At 39.5% G+C, this 21,901-nt stretch overlaps 1 protein-coding gene across 3 annotated transcripts in view; it reads right to left on the reverse strand.

Moving 5' to 3' along the window:
• MTSS2 (MTSS I-BAR domain containing 2) overlaps window positions 1–21,901 on the reverse strand; it is a 251,462-nt gene that overhangs the window by 109,638 nt on the left and 119,923 nt on the right. For all 3 annotated transcript variants that reach the window (XM_053702330.1, XM_053702322.1, XM_053702313.1), the window contains exon 2: window positions 18,234–18,295. In XM_053702330.1, coding sequence (XP_053558305.1) covers window positions 18,234–18,295 — 62 coding nt within the window. The remainder of the gene's footprint in view (window positions 1–18,233; window positions 18,296–21,901) is intronic.

Consider the following 21,901-nt stretch of genomic DNA (forward strand, 5'->3'; position numbering starts at 1 on the left):
TGGCTAGTGTTGAAACTGCCCCCTCTACCTTATCGACCGTCTGCCATGCGTCCCGCCTTGGATCAGTTATGGGGAACATTTTCTTAAAAATAGGGGGGGGGGGAACAAAGGGTACACCTGGTCTCTCCCGCTCCCTATCCACAATATCCGCCACTCTCTTCGGGATCGGAAACGCATCAGTGTATACAGGGACTTCTAGGTATTTGTCCATTTTACACAATTTCTCTGGGACCACCATGGGGTCACAATCATCCAGCGTAGCTAATACCTCCTTAAGCAGCACGCGGAGGTGTTCCAGCTTAAATTTAAATGCTAAAGAATCTGATTCTGCCCGCTGAGAAACCTTTCCTGTGTCAGAAATTTCTCCCTCGGACAGCACATCCCTCACCGTCACTTCAGAGTGTTGTGAGGGTACAACAGATAAACCCTCCATAGCTTCTGATTGCTCATACTCTGTTCTTAAAACCGAGCTATCACGCTTTTTCGGAAAAACTGGCAGTTTGGATAAAAATGCCGCAAGGGAATTATCCATGACTGCTGCTAATTGTTGTAATGTAATAGGGGACAATGCGCTAGAGGCACTAGGCATCGCTTGCGCGGGTGTAACTGGTGTCGACACATGGGGAGAGGAAGGTGGGCTATCCTCATTACCTTCTGTTAAAGAATCATCTTGGGCTACATTTTTAAGTGAAACAACATGATCTTTAAAATGCATAGATACATTAGCACACTTAAAACACAAATGTAAAGGGGGTTCCACCATGGCTACTAAACACATAGAACAACGCCTATCTGTAGGCTCAGACATGTTAAACAGACTTAGACAGCACTCAAATACTGAAATATACAATTTGAGAAAAAATGGTACTGTGCCTTTAACCCCTTAATGACCGAGGACGTGCAGGGTACGTCCTCAAAAAAAAGGCAGTTAACACCTGAGGACGTACCCTGCACGTCCTCGGTGTGGAAAGCAGCTGGAAGCGATCCTGCTCGCTTCCAGCTGCTTTCCGGTTATTGCAGTGATGCCTCGATATCGAGGCATCCTGCAATAACCATTTTTAGCCATCCGGTGCAGAGAGAGCCACTCTGTGGCCCTCTCTGCACCGGACATTAACGGCTACGTTCGTTGGTGGGTGGGAGCCGGTGTGGGAGGTGGGTGGCGGCCATCGATGGCCTTTGTGATGCGGAGGGGGGCGGGATCGGGGGCGGGGACGACCGGGGGGACGCGCACGGGGAGGGAGCGGGTGGGAACCACTACGCTACAGAAAGTTTTTTGTTAGAAGTGGGGATCAAAGGGGTTAATATATTTATTTGGTGATCGGTTTGGCTGGTGGGGTATTGGACTGTGGGGGGGAAGCTACACTACAGAAACAAATAAAAAAATAAAATAAAAAAAAAACATTTTTATTTGCAAACTGGGTACTGGCAGACAGCTGCCAGTACCCAAGATGGCCCCAATAAGGCAGAGGGGGAGGGTTAGGGAGCTATTTTGGGGGGATCAGGGAGGTTGGGGGCTAAGGGGGGACCCTACATAGCAGCATATGTAAATATGCTAAAAAAAAAATATTATTTTTTTTTTAATACCTTTTATTTTAGTACTGGCAGACTTTCTGCCAGTACTTAAGATGGCAGGGACAATTGTGGGGTGGGGGAGGGAAGAGAGATGTTTGGGAGGGATCAGGGGGTGGGATGTGTCAGGTGGGAGTCTGATCTCTACACTAAAGCTAAAATTAACCCTGCAAGCTCCCTACAAACTACCTAATTAACCCCTTCACTGCTGGCCATAATACACATGTGATGCGCAGCAGCATTTAGCGGCCTTATAATTACCAAAAAGCAACGCCAAAGCCATATATGTCTGCTATTTCTGAACAAAGGGGATCCCAGAGAAGCATTTAAAACCATTTGTGCCATAATTGCACAAGCTGTTTGTAAATAATTTTAGTGAGAAACCTGAAGTTTGAAAAAGTGAACAATTTTTTTTTATTTGATTGCTTTTGGCGGTGAAATGGTGGCATGAAATATACCAAAATGGGCCTAGATCAATACTTGGGGTTGTCTACTACACTACACTAGAGCTAAAATTAACCCTAGAAGCTCCCTACATGCTCCCTAATTAACCCATTCACTGCTGGGCATAATACACGTGTGGTGCGCAGTGGCATTTAGCAGCCTTCTAATTACCAAAAAGCAAAGCCAAAGCCATATATGTCTGCTATTTATGAACAAAGGGGATCCCAGAGAAGCATTTACAACCATTTATTCCATAATTTCATGAGTTGTTTGTAAATAATTTCAGTGAGAAACCTAAAGTTTGTGAAAAAGTAAAAAAAATTTTTTATTTGATCGCATTCGGCAGTGAAATGGTGGCATGAAATATACCAAAATGGGCCTAGATCAATACTTTGGGATGTCTTCTAAAAAAAAAATATATACATGTCAATGGATATTCAGAGATTCCTGAAAGATATTAGTGTCCCAATGTAACTAGCGCTAATTTTGAAAAAAAGTGGTTTGGAAATGGCAAAGTGCTACTTGTATTTATGGCCCTATAACTTGCAAAAAAAGCAAAGAACATGTAAACATTGGGTATTTCTAAACTCAGGACAAAATTTAGAAACTATTTAGCATGGGTGTTTTTTGGTGGTTGTAGATGTGTAACAGATTTTGGGGGTCAAAGTTAGAAAAAGTGTGTTTTTTTTCCATTTTTCCTCATATTTTATAATATTTTTTATAGTAAATTATAAGATATGATGAAAATAATGGTATATTTTGAAAGTCCATTTAATGGCGAGAAAAACGGTATATAATATGTGTGGGTACAGTAAATGAGTAAGAGGAAAATTACAGCTAAACACAAACACCGCAAAAATGTAAAAATAGCCTTGGTCCCAAACGGACAGAAAATGGAAAAGTGCTGTGGTCATTAAGGGGTTAAATAATAAAAAGCGCACAATTTTTTACTAAATCTCAAAAAATGATCCAATCTTTCTGAAATTTTCACCACACGATCTTAATGCTTTGAAATGATTGCACAGTAAATTTCAAGTCAATTAACTCCTTAATGCCCGAACCGGAGCAACCTAAAGCTGACAACCGGTTAGCAAACTACAGCACCGTGCCACAGCAATCTGCTGTGGCCCTACCTTGCCCCTGGGGATTGGGAAATAAGCCTCTATGAAGTCCTCAAGTAGTCTTTGGACCCTCCACGTGAAGCTGCATGAAGCTGTCTGCAATATGAACTGCGCAACTGAGGCGCAAAATTTAGGCCCCCTCCCTCTCCACTCCGGAGTTGTGGGGCCTTCAAAACCCTAAATAGGTGTCTAAAATTCTGCCATGTGGAATAAACCCCATAAAAAAACACTCCAAAAGTAATAAAAACTTGTATAATGATTATATTTTCACTATAAAATAATCAATTGCCCTTTAACCATGTCCACCAGTCTTTGAGCCCTGTTAATTAAGCCTTCCTTCTATACTGAGTCTCAGAATATGGCTTACCTTCCCCACATGGGGATTCTTGTCAGTCTTCTAGCATTACTAAATCTTGACTAGAAAAAGATGACTGAACATACCTTATAGCAGTTAAACCTGCAAACTGTTCCCCCCAACTGAAGTTTTCTGGTACTCCTCAGTCCTATGTGGGAACAGCAGTGGATTTTAGTTACAACATGCTAAAATCATTTTCCTCTCAGCAGAATTCTTCATCAATTTCTGCTAGAGAGTAAATAGTACAAACCGGCACTATTTAAAAATAACAAACTTTTGATTGAAGATATAAAAACTACAAATCTAACACCACATTCACTTTACCCTCCCTTGGAGATGCTACTTGTTAGAGCGGCAAAGAGAATGACTAGGGAGCGGAGCCAGAGGGGGAGCTATATGGACAGCTCTGCTGTGTGTTCTCTTTGCCACTTCCTGTAGGGAATGAGAATATCCCACAAGTAAGGATGAATCTGTGGAGTGGATAAACCTTGCAAGAGAAATGAAAATTTTGGGTATCATATCCCTTTCAAACTGCATGCTCTGCCTGAACCATTAACATTTAATGTTACGTTCATAACCATTAACATTTAATGTTACGTTCATGTCCCTTTAACCTTATTTTGTGCAGCCACAGTTCAGGTTTGTGCATTAATTTTTCAGATGCTTGTAACTTCAAAATGGCTGGCAAACATGGCTGAAGCTTTGTAGCTTATTATGGAAGATACCATTTAAATTAACACCATCTATTCAGAAAATGAAGGTTAGAAGCTAAAGATACATTGTACTGTAATTTTCTTTCTCCCCGTTAATGTTTTCCCATTTATTTTACCTTTTGAGGTATATTAAATTGTTTACAAATATAGCGCCTTTACCTTTATTTAATCACTTCAAGTAGCAACTGTTGCCCTTTCCCCCCAACAATACTAAATATTTTAATGCTTATAGAAAAGCTATGTAAACAATTAAGTTTCATTCCCAGTGGGAGGTCAGACAGAGATATAAAAAAAGTAAATTTTCCACTGTTCTTTTTAAGGGCACGATGCTCTAAAGGTCTCTGGGCTGGCGAGATTTTTATACTTTTCTATTTCCCTGGTGGAATGATCTAAAGAAATTTTTACCCTGAAAACAGTGTGTCTCTTAAGGGCATACACCTCATTTTGGTATGGGAAAGAGACGCATACATTATAAAAGTGCAAATGAAAATAGTAAATTTTAAAAATCATACAAAACAAATAATTAAACTATTCACACAAAAATACTCAGGAAAAAAGTATGCACCAAAATCTAATTTTATCAAAAACATTTACACAGGAATAAATGGTATTAAAGGGACAGTCTAGACAAAATTAAACTTTCATGATTCAGATAGGGCATGTGATTTTTAAGAACTTTCCAATTGACGTTTATCATTACATTTGCTTTGTTCCATTGTTGGTATTTTTGAAAAGCTAAGGTAGGCTCAAACTGATTTTTAAAACCGCCTCCTAGCTCAGAGCATTTTGAAAGTTTTTCACAGTTAGACAGTACTAGTTCATGTGTGTCATATAGATACCATTGTGCTCACTCCCGTGGAGTTATTTAGGAGTCTGCACTGATTGGCTAAACTGCATGTCTGCCAAAAGCACTGAGATAAGGGGGCAGTCTGCAGAGGCTTAGATACAAGGTAATCACAGAGATAAAAACAGAATTTATGTTTACCTGATAAATTTCTTTCTCCAACGGTGTGTCCGGTCCACGGCGTCATCCTTACTTGTGGGATATTCTCTTCCCCAACAGGAAATGGCAAAGAGCCCAGCAAAGCTGGTCACATGATCCCTCCTAGGCTCCGCCTACCCCAGTCATTCGACCGACGTTAAGGAGGAATATTTGCATAGGAGAAACCATATGGTACCGTGGTGACTGTAGTTAAAGAAAATAAATTATCAGACCTGATTAAAAAACCAGGGCGGGCCGTGGACCGGACACACCGTTGGAGAAAGAAATTTATCAGGTAAACATAAATTCTGTTTTCTCCAACATAGGTGTGTCCGGTCCACGGCGTCATCCTTACTTGTGGGAACCAATACCAAAGCTTTAGGACACGGATGAAGGGAGGGAGCAAATCAGGTCACCTAAATGGAAGGCACCACGGCTTGCAAAACCTTTCTCCCAAAAATAGCCTCAGAAGAAGCAAAAGTATCAAACTTGTAAAATTTGGTAAAAGTGTGCAGTGAAGACCAAGTCGCTGCCCTACATATCTGATCAACAGAAGCCTCGTTCTTGAAGGCCCATGTGGAAGCCACAGCCCTAGTGGAATGAGCTGTGATTCTTTCGGGAGGCTGCCGTCCGGCAGTCTCGTAAGCCAATCTGATGATGCTTTTAATCCAAAAAGAGAGAGAGGTAGAAGTTGCTTTTTGACCTCTCCTTTTACCTGAATAAACAACAAACAAGGAAGATGTTTGTCTAAAATCCTTTGTAGCATCTAAATAGAATTTTAGAGCGCGAACAACATCCAAATTGTGCAACAAACGTTCCTTCTTTGAAACTGGTTTTGGACACAGAGAAGGTACGATAATCTCCTGGTTAATGTTTTTGTTAGAAACAACTTTTGGAAGAAAACCAGGTTTAGTACGTAAAACCACCTTATCTGCATGGAACACCAGATAAGGAGGAGAACACTGCAGAGCAGATAATTCTGAGACTCTTCTAGCAGAAGAAATCGCAACTAAAAACAAAACTTTCCAAGATAATAACTTAATATCAACGGAATGTAAGGGTTCAAACGGAACCCCCTGAAGAACTGAAAGAACTAAATTGAGACTCCAAGGAGGAGTCAAAGGTTTGTAAACAGGCTTGATTCTAACCAGAGCCTGAACAAAGGCTTGAACATCTGGCACAGCTGCCAGCTTTTTGTGAAGTAATACCGACAAGGCAGAAATCTGTCCCTTCAGGGAACTTGCAGATAATCCCTTTTCCAATCCTTCTTGAAGGAAGGATAGAATCCTAGGAATCTTAACCTTGTCCCAAGGGAATCCTTTAGATTCACACCAACAGATATATTTTTTCCAAATTTTGTGGTAAATCTTTCTAGTCACAGGCTTTCTGGCCTGAACAAGAGTATCGATCACAGAATCTGAGAAACCTCGCTTCGATAAAATCAAGCGTTCAATCTCCAAGCAGTCAGCTGGAGTGAAACCAGATTCGGATGTTCGAACGGACCCTGAAGAAGAAGGTCTCGTCTCAAAGGTAGCTTCCAAGGTGGAGCCGATGACATATTCACCAGATCTGCATACCAAGTCCTGCGTGGCCACGCAGGAGCTATCAAGATCACCGACGCCCTCTCCTGCTTGATCCTGGCTATCAGCCTGGGGATGAGAGGAAATGGCGGGAACACATAAGCTAGTTTGAAGGTCCAAGGTGCTACTAGTGCATCCACTAGAGCCGCCTTGGGATCCCTGGATCTGGCCCCGTAGCAAGGAACTTTGAAGTTCTGACGAGAGGCCATCAGATCCATGTCTGGAATGCCCCACAGGTGAGTGACTTGGGCAAAGGTTTCCGGATGGAGTTCCCACTCCCCCGGATGCAATGTCTGACGACTCAGAAAATCCGCTTCCCAATTTTCCACTCCTGGGATGTGGATAGCAGACAGGTGGCAGGAGTGAGACTCCGCCCAAAGAATAATTTTGGTTACTTCTTCCATCGCTAGGGAACTCCTTGTTCCCCCCTGATGGTTGATGTACGCAACAGTCGTCATGTTGTCTGATTGAAACCGTATGAACCTGGTCCTCGCAAGCTGGGGCCAGGCCTGGAGAGCATTGAATATCGCTCTCAGTTCCAGAATATTTATCGGTAGAAGAGATTCTTCCCGAGACCAAAGACCCTGAGCTTTCAGGGATCCCCAGACCGCGCCCCAGCCTATCAGACTGGCGTCGGTCGTGACAATGACCCACTCTGGTCTGTGGAACATCATCCCTTGAGACAGATTGTCCAGGGACAGCCACCAACGGAGTGAGTCTCTGGTCCTCTGATTTACTTGTATCTTCGGAGACAAGTCTGTATAGTCCCCATTCCACTGACTGAGCATGCACAGTTGTAATGGTCTTAGATGAATGCGCGCAAAAGGAACTATGTCCATCGCCGCCACCATCAACCCGATCACTTCCATGCACTGAGCTATGGAAGGAAGAGGAACGGAATGAAGTATCCGACAAGAGTCCAGAAGCTTTGTTTTTCTGGCCTCTGTTAGAAAGATCCTCATTTCTAAGGAGTCTATAATTGTTCCCAAGAAGGGAACCCTTGTTGACGGGGATAGAGAACTCTTTTCCACGTTCACTTTCCAGCCGTGAGATCTGAGAAAGGCCAGGACAATGTCCGTGTGAGCCTTTGCTTGAGGAAGGGACGACGCTTGAATCAGAATGTCGTCCAGGTAAGGTACTACTGCAATGCCCCTTGGTCTTAGCACCGCTAGAAGGGACCCTAGTACCTTTGTGAAAATCCTTGGAGCAGTGGCTAATCCGAAAGGAAGCGCCACGAACTGGTAATGTTTGTCCAGGAATGCAAACCTTAGGAACCGATGATGTTCCTTGTGGATAGGAATATGTAGATACGCATCCTTTAAATCCACCGTGGTCATGAATTGACCTTCCTGGATGGAAGGAAGGATAGTTCGAATGGTTTCCATCTTGAACGATGGGACCTTGAGAAATTTGTTTAAGATCTTGAGATCTAGGATTGGTCTGAACGTTCCCTCTTTTTTGGGAACTATGAACAGATTGGAGTAGAACCCCATCCCTTGTTCTCTTAATGGAACAGGATGAATCACTCCCATTTTTAACAGGTCTTCTACACAATGTAAGAACGCCTGTCTTTTTATGTGGTCTGAAGACAACTGCGACCTGTGGAACCTCCCCCTTGGGGGAAGTCCCTTGAATTCCAGAAGATAACCCTGGGAGACTATTTCTAGCGCCCAAGGATCCAGAACATCTCTTGCCCAAGCCTGAGCGAAGAGAGAGAGTCTGCCCCCCACCAGATCCGGTCCCGGATCGGGGGCCAATATTTCATGCTGTCTTGGTAGCAGTGGCAGGTTTCTTGGCCTGCTTTCCCTTGTTCCAGCCTTGCATTGGTCTCCAAGCTGGCTTGGCCTGAGAAGTATTACCCTCTTGCTTAGAGGACGTAGCACCTTGGGCTGGTCCGTTTTTGCGAAAGGGACGAAAATTAGGTCTATTTTTTGCCTTGAAAGGCCGATCCTGAGGAAGGGCGTGGCCCTTACCCCCAGTGATATCAGAGATAATCTCTTTCAAGTCAGGACCAAACAGCGTTTTCCCCTTGAAAGGAATGTTTAGTAGCTTGTTCTTGGAAGACGCATCAGCCGACCAAGATTTCAACCAAAGCGCTCTGCGCGCCACAATAGCAAACCCAGAGTTCTTAGCCGCTAACTTAGCCAATTGCAAAGAGGCGTCTAGAGTGAAAGAATTAGCCAATTTGAGAGCATTGATTCTGTCCATAATCTCCTCATAAGGAGGAGAGTCACTATCGAGCACCTTAAGCAGTTCATCAAACCAGAAATATGCGGCAGTAGTGACAGGGACAATGCATGAAATGGGTTGTAGAAGGTAACCCTGCTGAACAAACATCTTTTTAAGCAAACCTTCTAATTTTTTATCCATAGGATCTTTGAAAGCACAACTATCCTCTATGGGAATAGTGGTGCGTTTGTTTAAAGTAGAAACCGCTCCCTCGACCTTGGGGACTGACTGCCATAAGTCCTTTCTGGGGTCGACCATAGGAAACAATTTTTTAAATATGGGGGGAGGGACGAAAGGAATACCGGGCCTTTCCCATTCTTTATTAACAATGTCCGCCACCCGCTTGGGTATAGGAAAAGCTTCTGGGAGCCCCGGCACCTCTAGGAACTTGTCCATTTTACATAGTTTCTCTGGGATGACTAAATTTTCACAATCATCCAGAGTGGATAATACCTCCTTAAGCAAAATGCGGAGATGTTCCAATTTAAATTTAAATGTAATCACATCAGATTCAGCCTGCTGAGAAATGTTCCCTAAATCAGTAATTTCTCCCTCAGACAAAACCTCCCTGGCCCCCTCAGATTGGGTTAGGGGCCCTTCAGAGATATTAATATCAGCGTCGTCATGCTCTTCAGTAACTAAAACAGAGCAGCCACGCTTACGCTGACAAGGGTTCATTTTGGCTAAAATGTTTTTGACAGAATTATCCATTACAGCCGTTAATTGTTGCATAGTAAGGAGTATTGGCGCGCTAGATGTACTAGGGGCCTCCTGAGTGGGCAAGACTCGTGTAGACGAAGGAGGGAATGATGCAGTACCATGCTTACTCCCCTCACTTGAGGAATCATCTTGGGCATCATTGTCATTATCACATAAATCACATTTATTTAAATGAATAGGAATTCTGGCTTCCCCACATTCAGAACACAGTCTATCTGGTAGTTCAGACATGTTAAACAGGCATAAACTTGATCAGAAAGTACAAAAAACGTTTTAAAATAAAACCGTTACTGTCACTTTAAATTTTAAACTGAACACACTTTATTACTGCAATTGCGAAAAAACATGAAGGAATTGTTCAAAATTCACCAAATTTTCACCACAGCGTCTTAAAGCCTTGAAAATATTGCACACCAATTTTGGAAGCTTTAACCCTTAAAATAACGGAACCGGAGCCGTTTTAAGCTTTAAACCCCTTTACAGTCCCTGGTATCTGCTTTGCTGAGACCCAACCAAACCCAAAGGGGAATACGATACCAAATGACGCCTTCAGAAGTCTTTTATAAGTATCAGAGCTCCTCTCACATGCGACTGCATGCCATGCCTCTCAAAAACAAGTGCGCAACACCGGCGCGAAAATGAGACTCTGTCTATGCTTTGGGAAAGCCCCTAAAGAATAAGGTGTCTAAAACAGTGCCTGCCGATATTATTAAATCAAAATACCCAGAATAAATGATTCCTCAAGGCTAAATAAGTGTTAATATCAATCGATTTAGCCCAAAAAAAGTCTACAGTTTAAATAAGCCCTTGTGAAGCCCTTATTTACAATCGAAATAAACATGGCTTACCGGATCCCATAGGGAAAATGACAGCTTCCAGCATTACATCGTCTTGTTAGAATGTGTCATACCTCAAGCAGCAAGGGACTGCAAACTGTTCCCCCAACTGAAGTTAATTGCTCTCAACAGTCCTGTGTGGAACAGCCATGGATTTTAGTTACGGTTGCTAAAATCATTTTCCTCATACAAACAGAATTCTTCATCTCTTTTCTGTTTCTGAGTAAATAGTACGTACCAGCACTATTTGAAAATAACAAACTCTTGATTGAATAATGAAAAACTACAGTTAAACACTAAAAAACTCTAAGCCATCTCCGTGGAGATGTTGCCTGTACAACGGCAAAGAGAATGACTGGGGTAGGCGGAGCCTAGGAGGGATCATGTGACCAGCTTTGCTGGGCTCTTTGCCATTTCCTGTTGGGGAAGAGAATATCCCACAAGTAAGGATGACGCCGTGGACCGGACACACCTATGTTGGAGAAAAGTATATTAATATAACAGTGCTGGTTATGCAAAACTGGGGGATGGGTAATAAAGGGATTATCTATCTTTTTAAACAATAAAAATTCTGGTGTAGACTGTCCCTTTTCATATGCACAGCATAAATTGTAATTCCAGTACACTAGGAATTTATACTTATAAATACAAAATACAAAGCAAAATTGTTGTTTTATTCATAAAATGGGATGAACATGGGCGTGAATGAAATTGTCTCTCCAATCCAAGCATAACTATCTCTGCCCTAAAGATCTGTTTTTTCTCGCAATTCAAAAGGTGGCGAGCTTTAATCAAAATACTCAAAGCACTAATTATTCTGAACGGAAACCCTATGCATATACATATAACAGCGAATTTAAAGGGACACTGAACCCAAATTTTTTCTTTCATGAATCAGATAGAGCATGACATTTTAAGCAACTTTCTAATTTACTCCTATTATCAATTTTTCTTTGTTCTCTTGCTATCTTTATTTTAAAAGCAGGAATGTAAATCTTAGCAGCCAGCCTATTTTAGGTTCAGCACCATGGACAGCGTTGCTTATTGGAGGCTTACATTTACCCACCAATGAGCAAGCATAACCCAGGTTCTCAACAAAAAATGGGCCGGCTCCTATGCATCACATTCCTGCTTTTTAAATAAAGATAGCAAGAGAACGAAGAAAAATTGATAATAGGAGTAAATTAGAAAGTTGCTTAAATTTTCATGCTCTTTCTGAATCATGAAAGAAAACATTTGGGTGCAGTGTCACTTTAAGGTACAGTGCACTGAAAACAGCGTACTGTATTTTGTTTTGTATTTGACATAATATTAAAGTTTAAACATACGCCTGTTTCTTCCTGTGTACTTTGCTCACCATTTTGAAGTTTTGCATAGCAGAGAGCTCTCAATCAGTGTTCCCTCTAAGGCCAGTTTTGTGTGCGTCCCAGCAGTGAAACAGTTAATTAGGTATCCACACCCTGCAATTAGCAAACACTGCACAATGCAGATGGGAAGGTATGGTTCTCTTGTTAACTGTTTCACTGCTGGGCTGCACACAAAACTGTCCTTAGAGGGAACACTGCTCTCAATATTTCTATGGGAGACACCTCGCCACTCGCTGGGACAGCCCATTTTCTTTAATAATTGAACAAGTCTAAAAGTGTTTTTTTTTTCGTGTTTTTGCTTGCAAACATTTGATCATGAAGCCATGTGTATTGGTCTTACTGTGAATAGATAGATAAGATTAGGAGGATTTTGAGTAAATATTGAAAGAAATGCTAATGAGTTCTGCTCTCTCTGGAGACTCAGCCCATTTAATTAAGTTGTGGTTTCAATCAGTAGAGACAACGAATTCATATACAAAAATATACCTAAAAGAGCTATTTCCCATACATTTTAAACTCTGCAGCTGGTATAACAAGTCACATTAAGAGGAACACAATGTTTACAGTACACTGCCCCTTTGAGTTAATTAAAGGGACATGAAACCCACATTTTTTTCTTTCATGGTTTAGATAAAGTATGCAATTTTATACAACTTTTGTAATTTACTTCTATTATCTAATTTGCTTCATTCTCTTGATATCCTTTGCTGAAAAGCATATCTAGATAGGCTCAGTAGCTGCTGATTGGTGGCTGCACATAGATGCCTCGTGTGATTGGCTCACCCATGTGCATTGCTATTTCTTCAACAAAGGATATCTAAAGAATTAAGCAAATTAGATAATAGAAGTAAATTGGAATGTTGTTTAAAATTGTATTCTCTATCTGAATCATGAAAGAGAAACTTTGGATTTGATGTCCCTTTAATGTTGCTTGTAGATGCATAAATAATTAAACTTAAAACGTTTCTTATGCACGCATTGAAATATTTTTTTTAAGATTTGTATTCATAAAAAGGTATAATTTGATTTTGAGTGACACTGAATTAGAGGGAAACCCAAGATAGATGAATTTTAAGAAAGTTGTGACAATTTTCTGAAGTCAGGACATATTGATATAGCAAATTTCATTATGACATTGATAAATTTGTACATACAATCCACCACGCTTACAACATTCATTCAACCAAACAAATCAAAACTCTTTTTAAATTTATATAAACATTTTAATGAACACCCTAAGCAAACAACTCTTGATTTAACATAAGGTACCTTAAAATAAACACAATTATCAAAAGAAAATATTCCAAATGGCTTTAAGCACATAGAAACCTCCATGGAAAATCAACTGTATACAAAATACACACAAACAAACCATGATATATGTGCTGAATTAAAAAAAACACTGGAGCTTCACACACTGGGACATCAAAGCTACATGGATAAGTCCTTTGATTCGGATTGGGAGAAGTAGTGTGGCAAATGTTTCATTATAACACAGTACAGTCACATGCTGCGAGGCTCGGCATACAGTAGCTTGCAGACACAAAGCCACCACTGTGGAAGAGCCACATTACATCCCCCAAGCATCTGTGCAACACTGTTATCAATTATGTAAAACCAGTTTTCTGTCACTGTCTTTTTAAAGGGAATGTAAACTTTGAAATATGTTTTCATTATTTATTTCTTTTAATTAAAGTCTGATTTTTTTTATTTATTTTTTTAAAAACAAGAATTATTTTATTTTTGATTAATAAATGATTTTGACTACATGCTACATATAAGCAATTAAGCATTGTTTATATATATATATATATATATATATACATATACACTATCATGTATAATTTTGTATATATATATATATATATATATATATATATATATATATATATATATATATATATATATATATATATATATATATATATATAATGGATTTAAAAGAAAAAAAAAAGTCTGAGTATTTCATTACATGTCCCTTTCAATTGAAAAAGTTACCATGTGCACTCAAGATATTTGTGGATTTTCCAGCCCTGAAAACTGAAACAGCACATGGCAGACTTCACAAGTCTAGATTGGCTCCTCAAAAATGGAAAGAAATGGGTGACTTTGCAGCAGACAAGATGTCAATCTCTTCTCATTGATGGAGCTTTCCACTCTAGCGAGATTATCTAAGAAATCTTCTCAGTGCTGCGAGGTCCCTCAAACAATTTTAAACTAATTTTTAGCATGAGAGCTCATATAAAGCTATGCAGGGTTCTGGAAGTGAAGGAGAGGCACCTTAATAACAAGCAGGGCCAGCACTTGCATACAGGCAAGTTAGGCAGTCGCCTTAGTGCGCGCAAGCAGGGGGGCACAATCTTAGAGCGGCAACACATATATGTTTTTTTACAATTTTATTTTAGTCCGCCTGCCTATTTTGTTTTTAGATGCTGTCTGCAGTCAGAGCCAGAGCGTATTAAAACAGGTGCGAGTGCGACTCGAGTTGAGTTTCTTACTCAAAGGCGCCGCGCACTGCCAGCGGGAGTTTTTTACTGTTCTTTTTCATTTCCCAGACGGCAGCCATCAGGGCTGAATAAATTTGTTAACCGTGCGAGTGCGACTCGAGTTTCTTACTCAAAGGTGCACTGCCAGCAGGAGTTTTTTACTTTTTCATTTCCCCTCTCAGGAGCTTTTTATCCCAGACAGGCAGCCAACACTTTCTGTCCCGCTGTCCTGGGGAGAGCACCACTGCAGCAGCAGCCAGGGAACAAGCTGTGCTGGGTAAATAGAGCAGGGAGGGTACCCGTTGGAGGCTCAGGCTGGTTCTATGGCTGACGGCGAGTCACTAACACTCCTAGGTCCCGTAGTCACTTACTGTGCCACTGCTCAGCTGCACTGACTGACAGACACTCAAAGTGCAGAGATTGGATCCAGCCCCTGCAGCAGTCAGAGAGTACACCACTGAGTACACAGTAAGTAAGTAAGTAGTTGAACTTGGTGTCATGTGCACTCAAGGTGGGAGGAGGGGGTAGTTCTCTTGTATCTAGCTTTATTCAGTTGATGGCTATGAACGAGCACTGGCATTACTAACAGACAGCACCACTGACAATTGCAGGGAAGGGAGACTGAGACAGACTGTAACAGAAAAGGTACCCCAGACAGACAGTCTGTCTCAGCCTCCCTCCATTGCAATTGTCAGTGGTGCTGCCTGTCATTGTAGAACAGGTTTTAGAGCGCACAGCACCACAATGCATAAACTCCCTTTAGCAATGCCAGTGCTTGATCATAAGCCATCAACTGAATAAAGCCAGATACAAAAACTACCCCCTCCTCCCACTCTGAGTGCACACCAAGTTCAACTAGTCACTTACTGTGTACTCAGTGGTGTACTCCCTGACTGCTGCAGGGGCTGGATCCAATCTCTGCACTTTGAGTGTCAGTCAGTGCAGCTGAGCAGTGGCACAGTGAATGACACTATACTTCCTGAAAACTAGACAGAAAGGGTCACAACCAGTACCCTTGCTAGCAGTAGGCAATGTGGGGGTTACAAGGCACTGGTACAGTCTACTAAGTATTTGCTCAGTTTGCCTGATGGTCAGTCAAGGGTGCTTGCAACTCTTTGTAAGGCTGTAAGAATTTGCGCAGGGCTGTAAGTCACTGTATGTTTAAGATTGAATCCTACATAATCTTATTTTCTTTTTCTTAACAATCTGTTCTAAACAATCACACACAGAGTCCACCTGAATCACTTTATGAGGCTTTGAGTATCTGCACAGGGCCCTGTCCTGCTATCCTTCATTTGCCTATTTATGCTCTGCGACTACTTAAAACTAGAAATAACAAGCTCTGTCCCTAAACCATCATGTCAAGCCTATGGACAATCCTGACTTCACTGCATTCCCTAGCCCCCTGGTTCCATCTAGAAAGAAAAAAAAAAGTTGAAAAGGATATGTGCATCTCTTTCATATTTTTCCTTTTATCCCCATTCTTTCTGTAACTCAGTCACTCTTTACCCCCTCTTTACCTATACTAACAACCAAACCCTCTAGGAGCTACTTGTAGGAAATATACAATGGGAAGCATTTTTGAGATAGCAGGCACACAGAACAGGTGAGAATGATTTCCTATCTCAAAAATGCTTTTCATTGCATATTTCCTACAAGTACCTCCTAGAGGGTTTGATTGTTAGTTATATATATTTATGCACTACTGCCTGATGTGTTATGCAACAGAACCATTGTCTGATGTGTTATGCAGCACAACCACTGTCTAATTTGTTATGCAGCTCAACCACTGTTTGATTTGCTTTGCAGCACAACCACTGTTTGATTTGTTATGCAGCACAGCCACTGTCTGGTGTGTTATGCAGCACAACCACTGTTTGATTTGTTATGCAGCGCTACCACTGTTTGATTTGCTATGCTGCACTGCCATTGTTTGATTTTCAATGCTGCGCTACCACTGTTTGATTTGCATTTAGCTACCAATCAGCCAGTGCTGCTCCTAAGCTTACATTCCTGCTTTTCAAATACAGATACCAAGAGAATGAAGAACAATTGATAATAGGAGTTAATTAGAAAGTTGCTTAAAATGTCATGTTCTAGCTGAATCATGATAGAAAAAATTGGGATGTTATGTAATGGGGGGGGGGGGGGCGGCAAAATGTATCCTCGCCTGTGTGGCCAAAAATCCTAGCGCCGGCCCTGATTACAAGGGCTAGATTACAAGCAGAGTGCTATTTAGTTGATAGTAAAAAGTTATCGTGCTCGCTCTCACTCTCGCAGTGAACAGTGTATCTGTTTTTCACTGTGTGCTGTCATTTTTACTAGTAATAATAAAAGCTAAATTTTAAGCACTGTGTTTATCTAATTTTTCTTACCTAACCAATTTTTTGTGCTCAGAGGCATTACTCTTTATCCCCCCCTACTCTAGGGTGTACTTATATGTAATGAAACTGTTATTAATGCCTATGCACAACTATTTGTTCTGGCCCATAACTAACTAAGCAAGGCTCTCAAATAGAAACTACATAGATTCTTTGATTTTAAACCACCTGTGTTGTTTGAATATGTGTATATATGTCTGTAAATACATATATACACATAGAAATACATATGTACACATACATAAACATATATATATATATATATATATACACACACATATGAATCTTTAGACGTATATGTATGTATCTCTATGTTAAAGTCCTTTGTCTGCCTTTGTTTTCTAACACCTGAGACCTCATATCTTTCAGCCCTTAAAACTTTTTTGTGCAATATATTTTTTAATAATTTTTTATTAGAAGTTGTTATTATGAGTGTAACTGTACTTTGTAATTTATTTTTGATGTGTTTTGTAAGACTTTTTTTGTTTCACAAAACAGTTAACCAAGCTCTGAGGATGCAGCAATCATTCTAGCATAAATCACAATTGCACTCAAACGATCACGTTTACTTTCAACTTGTAATACCAGCGAAATTTAACCTGCATGCAAACAATTGCGAAAATCCGATAACGCTTGCACGCAAAAGTTTTCGCTCCACTCATAATCTGGCCCAATATAATAAAAACATTTTTTTTTTAAATTGCGCTATTTCTCTTCACGCTGACAAGTTTTTGATTATAAAGCCCATAGTTTAACTGCTAAGTTAAAGGGACAGTCTAGGCCAAAATAAACTTTCATGATTCAGATAGAGCATGTAATTTTAAACAATTTTACAATTTACTTTTATCACCAATTTTGCTTTGTTCTCTTGGTATTCTTAGTTGAAAGCTTAACCTAGGAGGTTCATATGCTAATTTCTTAGACCTTGAAGCCCACCTCTTTCAGATTGCATTTTAACAGTTTTTCACCACTAGAGGGTGTTAGTTCACATATTTCATATAGATAACACTGTGCTCGTGCACGTGAAGTAATCTGGGAGCAGGCACTGATTGGCTAGACTGCAAGTCTGTCAAAAGAACTGAAAAAAGGGGCAGTTTGTAGAGGCTTAGATACAAGATAATCACAGAGGTTAAAAGTATATTATTATAACTGTGTTGGTTATGCAAAACTGGGGAATGGGTAATAAAGGGATTATCTATCTTTTAAAACAATAAAAATTCTGGTGTAGACTGTCCCTTTAATCTATGGGAAGGCTGCAGAAAAATGCATATTATTACAAGAGTTTATTGTCCCTTTAAATTATATAATCTTTGTTGTAATTACTTCCATTACTGCATTTTCATTGGTTCATTAACACGTTTGCAAAAGTAAATAGGAAATGTGATACATTAATTAGTCTCTGTGTTACTCACAGGGACACAACCACCCTTGATATTCTTACCCCTCTCACCTGAGCTGGGAGTGAAGTTTTGTGGCTTTGGAATTAAAGTCCTCCCAGATGGGATATGAGCTCTGCAAGAGAGGGAGAGAATTGCGTCATTACACACAATCAGCACAACAACGGTAAATAGGCATCACACTTGGGAATAGTAAGACCCACTCTGTTCCTTCACTGGTAATGGGAAACATTTACTATTTCTTATAGAAAGAAACACAAACTCAAATGGTTTCATAAATTGCTTTCAATAAAACTTTAACATTTATTTATAGTTAAATGAGGACTGCTAAGAATAACCTGAAATGAGCATTTAAACATATATCATTCATATAAAAACACACTATTTATTAAACAAGTTAAATCATTTACTACCTACATAGGTTAAGTTAAAGCTGTTTAAATTGATTTTAACCCCTTAATGACCACAATGTACCCTGTATGTCACTGGTCGTTAAGGGGTTTTTCAGGACATAATAGCACAAGCCTAGCAAGAACACGCTATTAATGCACTCCCTCCAGCAGGCTTTGTGGAATAGAGCAGTCTCAACGATGGTGGCAAGACCGCGCTATAAAACAATCAAGTCCCAAAAAAAGGCCAGCGACATACAGGGTACGTCGCTGGTCCTTAAGGGGTTAATATAAGAGGAACTCTTCCCTGAGGACAGTCTGTCCACTGGAAAATGAGGACGACTCCCACAGCTTTATCAGTGGGCAGGGCCACAGCTAAAACCATAAAAAAAAACATTTATTTTTCAGCCCAAGAAAACCGTTAATATATTTTTTTACATGTAACTAAGAAAAATGTCTCTAAAATGTATGCATTTAATTCCAAACTACTGAACGATTCAGAAAGATTAAAGTGATTGTAAACTTAACGATTGGGCTGCACAATATATAAAAATATTATTCAAAACAGGGGAACTTTAAACCATGAAATTTTTAAACGACGTTTCATTTGTCAAATTTTTACCATACAGTGATGGTAAACATTGTGCCATTCCTCAGCCCGCATGTTACATTTTATTTAAATGAGTGATGACGAATCCTCCTTCAGCCAGTCGTTGCGTGCACCATAAACTGGACGCCAAGGTCTGCACGCAACGATTGGCTGAAGGCGGATTCGTCATCGTTCAGCTAAATAAAGTATAAAATGCAGGCGGAGGAACGGCACGGTATTTACCATCACTGTATGGTAAATATTAGACAAATAAAGCATCATTTAAAAATTTCATGAATTAAAGTTCCCGTTTTGAATAATATTTTTATATACTGTGCAGCACAATCACACAATCACTTTAAGTATAAAATAGGCTTTGAGGCTATAAAATTGATCAGAGAATGAACTATCTATATGCAGCACAGGGTGCCTGGTGCTCCCAGTCAGAATCTCATGAGAAGCCGAATGATGTGGATATTTGATTAGCATAAGCTGCTTTAGGTTAAAAAAAAAATCATATTCTTTATGAACCTTATTATATTTTAATGCTAAAATATATCTGAAAATGTTGTAGCTCATGACAACCTAATAAGTGGGACATTAGTAGCAAAGTTCAGAACAAATCAGCTGGTGCTTCCCCGGAGCTACTACAATACTGATTGGTTGCTTCTGTGAAAGTATCAAACTTTTCTCACGCTCCCTAGAGAGGCCAAAAAGCAAATTCACTATCCTGCAAATGCTGCAAATAAATTAGGTAATTTGTAGCATTCTGAAAACCTAAAGAATTAGATTTTTTTGCCCTTTCTAGAGAGGTTGGGACAAAGCACAATTTTCAAATAAAAACAAGAATTGTTTTGTAAGCAATTAAAGGGATGGAAAGGTCAAAATTGAAATGTGCATGAGTGCTTTTCAATTAGAGGTATAAGCATTTTTGCAATATACTTCCAATACCAAAAATGCTTCTAGTAAAAGTTATTCTGCGGCATACGCACATATCCTGCGAGGGCCGGTGCACCAACATTCAAACAGCATGCATGCTCAGAGAGTCATTGGCTTGTATGACACAAATTACATCTTCCCAGAAGCAAACACACCACCACCAACTATCTGAGAAGGTGTGGTGTTTTAATACTAGTGCATAGGCCTCACATGATATGTACATATGCTGCAGAAAAACAGTATTAATTGTTACTAGAAAAAGAAAAGAAATTTGCTAAGGGAAATATATTGCAATTATGCACATTTCAATTTGGACCTTTCTATCCCTTTAATTGCTTACAAAACAATTCCAGTTTTTATTTGAAAATGGTACTTTGTCCCACTCTCTCTAGATTAATTATTTATATATAAAAAAACAACAACTTGTGAAAAAAACAAACACTGAGCATATAACAACAATATCACCAAATAAATCTTCAGTTTGAAGACATCCGCATGCAGAATGAAGTAAAACAAACAGAGATTTCTTTATATCATTTCGTTATTATTATTATTATTATCGGTTATTTGTAGAGCAACAACAGATTCTGCAGCGCTAACAGGAGAGATTTCTTTATAGTGTATAGAACATGAATCATTCCCCAAAGAAACCTATGTTACTGCTGCCATTGTCTATATATAGCTAATCAGCAATTTTCAGATTACTGGATTGTTTTGCAACATTCACAGCCCCATCTGGTATCAATATACTACCTTAAAACACCTTTTAATAAAAAACTAATGTGAATAGCAAAGCAGTCAAATAAGATGCTAACCCCACACTACATAATAGTACAATGGTAAGTTGTTTTTCCCATAAAACACTAAGATTAGATCAGTATAAAGGGATAGTAAAGTCAAATTAAACTTTCATGATTCAAATAGAGCAGACAGTTTTAAAGGGACATGAAACCCAAAAAATGTATTTCATGATTCAGAAATATAGTACAATTTTAAACAACTTTCTAATTTATTTCTATTATCTTATTTGTTTAATTCTCTTGGTATCATTTGTTGAAGGAGCAGCAATGCACTACTGGTTTCTAACTAACAACATGGGTGAGCCAATGACATATACATGATCAGTATATATATGCAGCCACCAATCAGCAGCTAGAACCTAGGTTCTTTGCTGCTCCTGAGCTTGCCTAGATAAACCTTTCAGCAAAGAATAAAACAAGAGAAGGAAGCAAATTAAACAATATAAGTAAATTGGAAAGCTGTTTAAAATTGTATTCTCTATCTGAATCATGAAAGAAAAAATTTGGGTTTCATGTCCCTTTAAGAGAATTTCCAGTTCACACCAATTAAACATTGTGCAGTCTTTTTATATGCACACTTTCTGAGGTCCCTACTGAGCATGGGCACAATATCACAGTGTATACGTATACTAGCCTGAGATTGGCTGGTGGTTGTCACATGATACAGGGGGCTGGCAAATGAGGGGACAAAATTAATTTGTCAGAAAAAATCTGCTGCTTATTTTAAATTTAGAGCAAGTGTTATTGCGTTGTCTTTTTAGTACACACTTGTATACTGTATTTAATGGTCCTTTAAACAGATTGTTTAATTACTGTAATACAAAAAAAAACAACACGTAAGCAGTAGTATATATTTAGCATTGCAATATGTATTATTTATCAATTTAACTGGATTTTACCTTTTATTTTATTTTTTTAAACTTCATTTGTGGTATCCATTACTTCCTATCACAGCCCTACAATAGGTTGTGGTCTCTGTTATTATTATTATTAGTATTGGTTAT

Source organism: Bombina bombina, chromosome 1 (assembly GCF_027579735.1).
Source record: "Bombina bombina isolate aBomBom1 chromosome 1, aBomBom1.pri, whole genome shotgun sequence".
Lineage (NCBI taxonomy): Eukaryota > Metazoa > Chordata > Amphibia > Anura > Bombinatoridae > Bombina > Bombina bombina.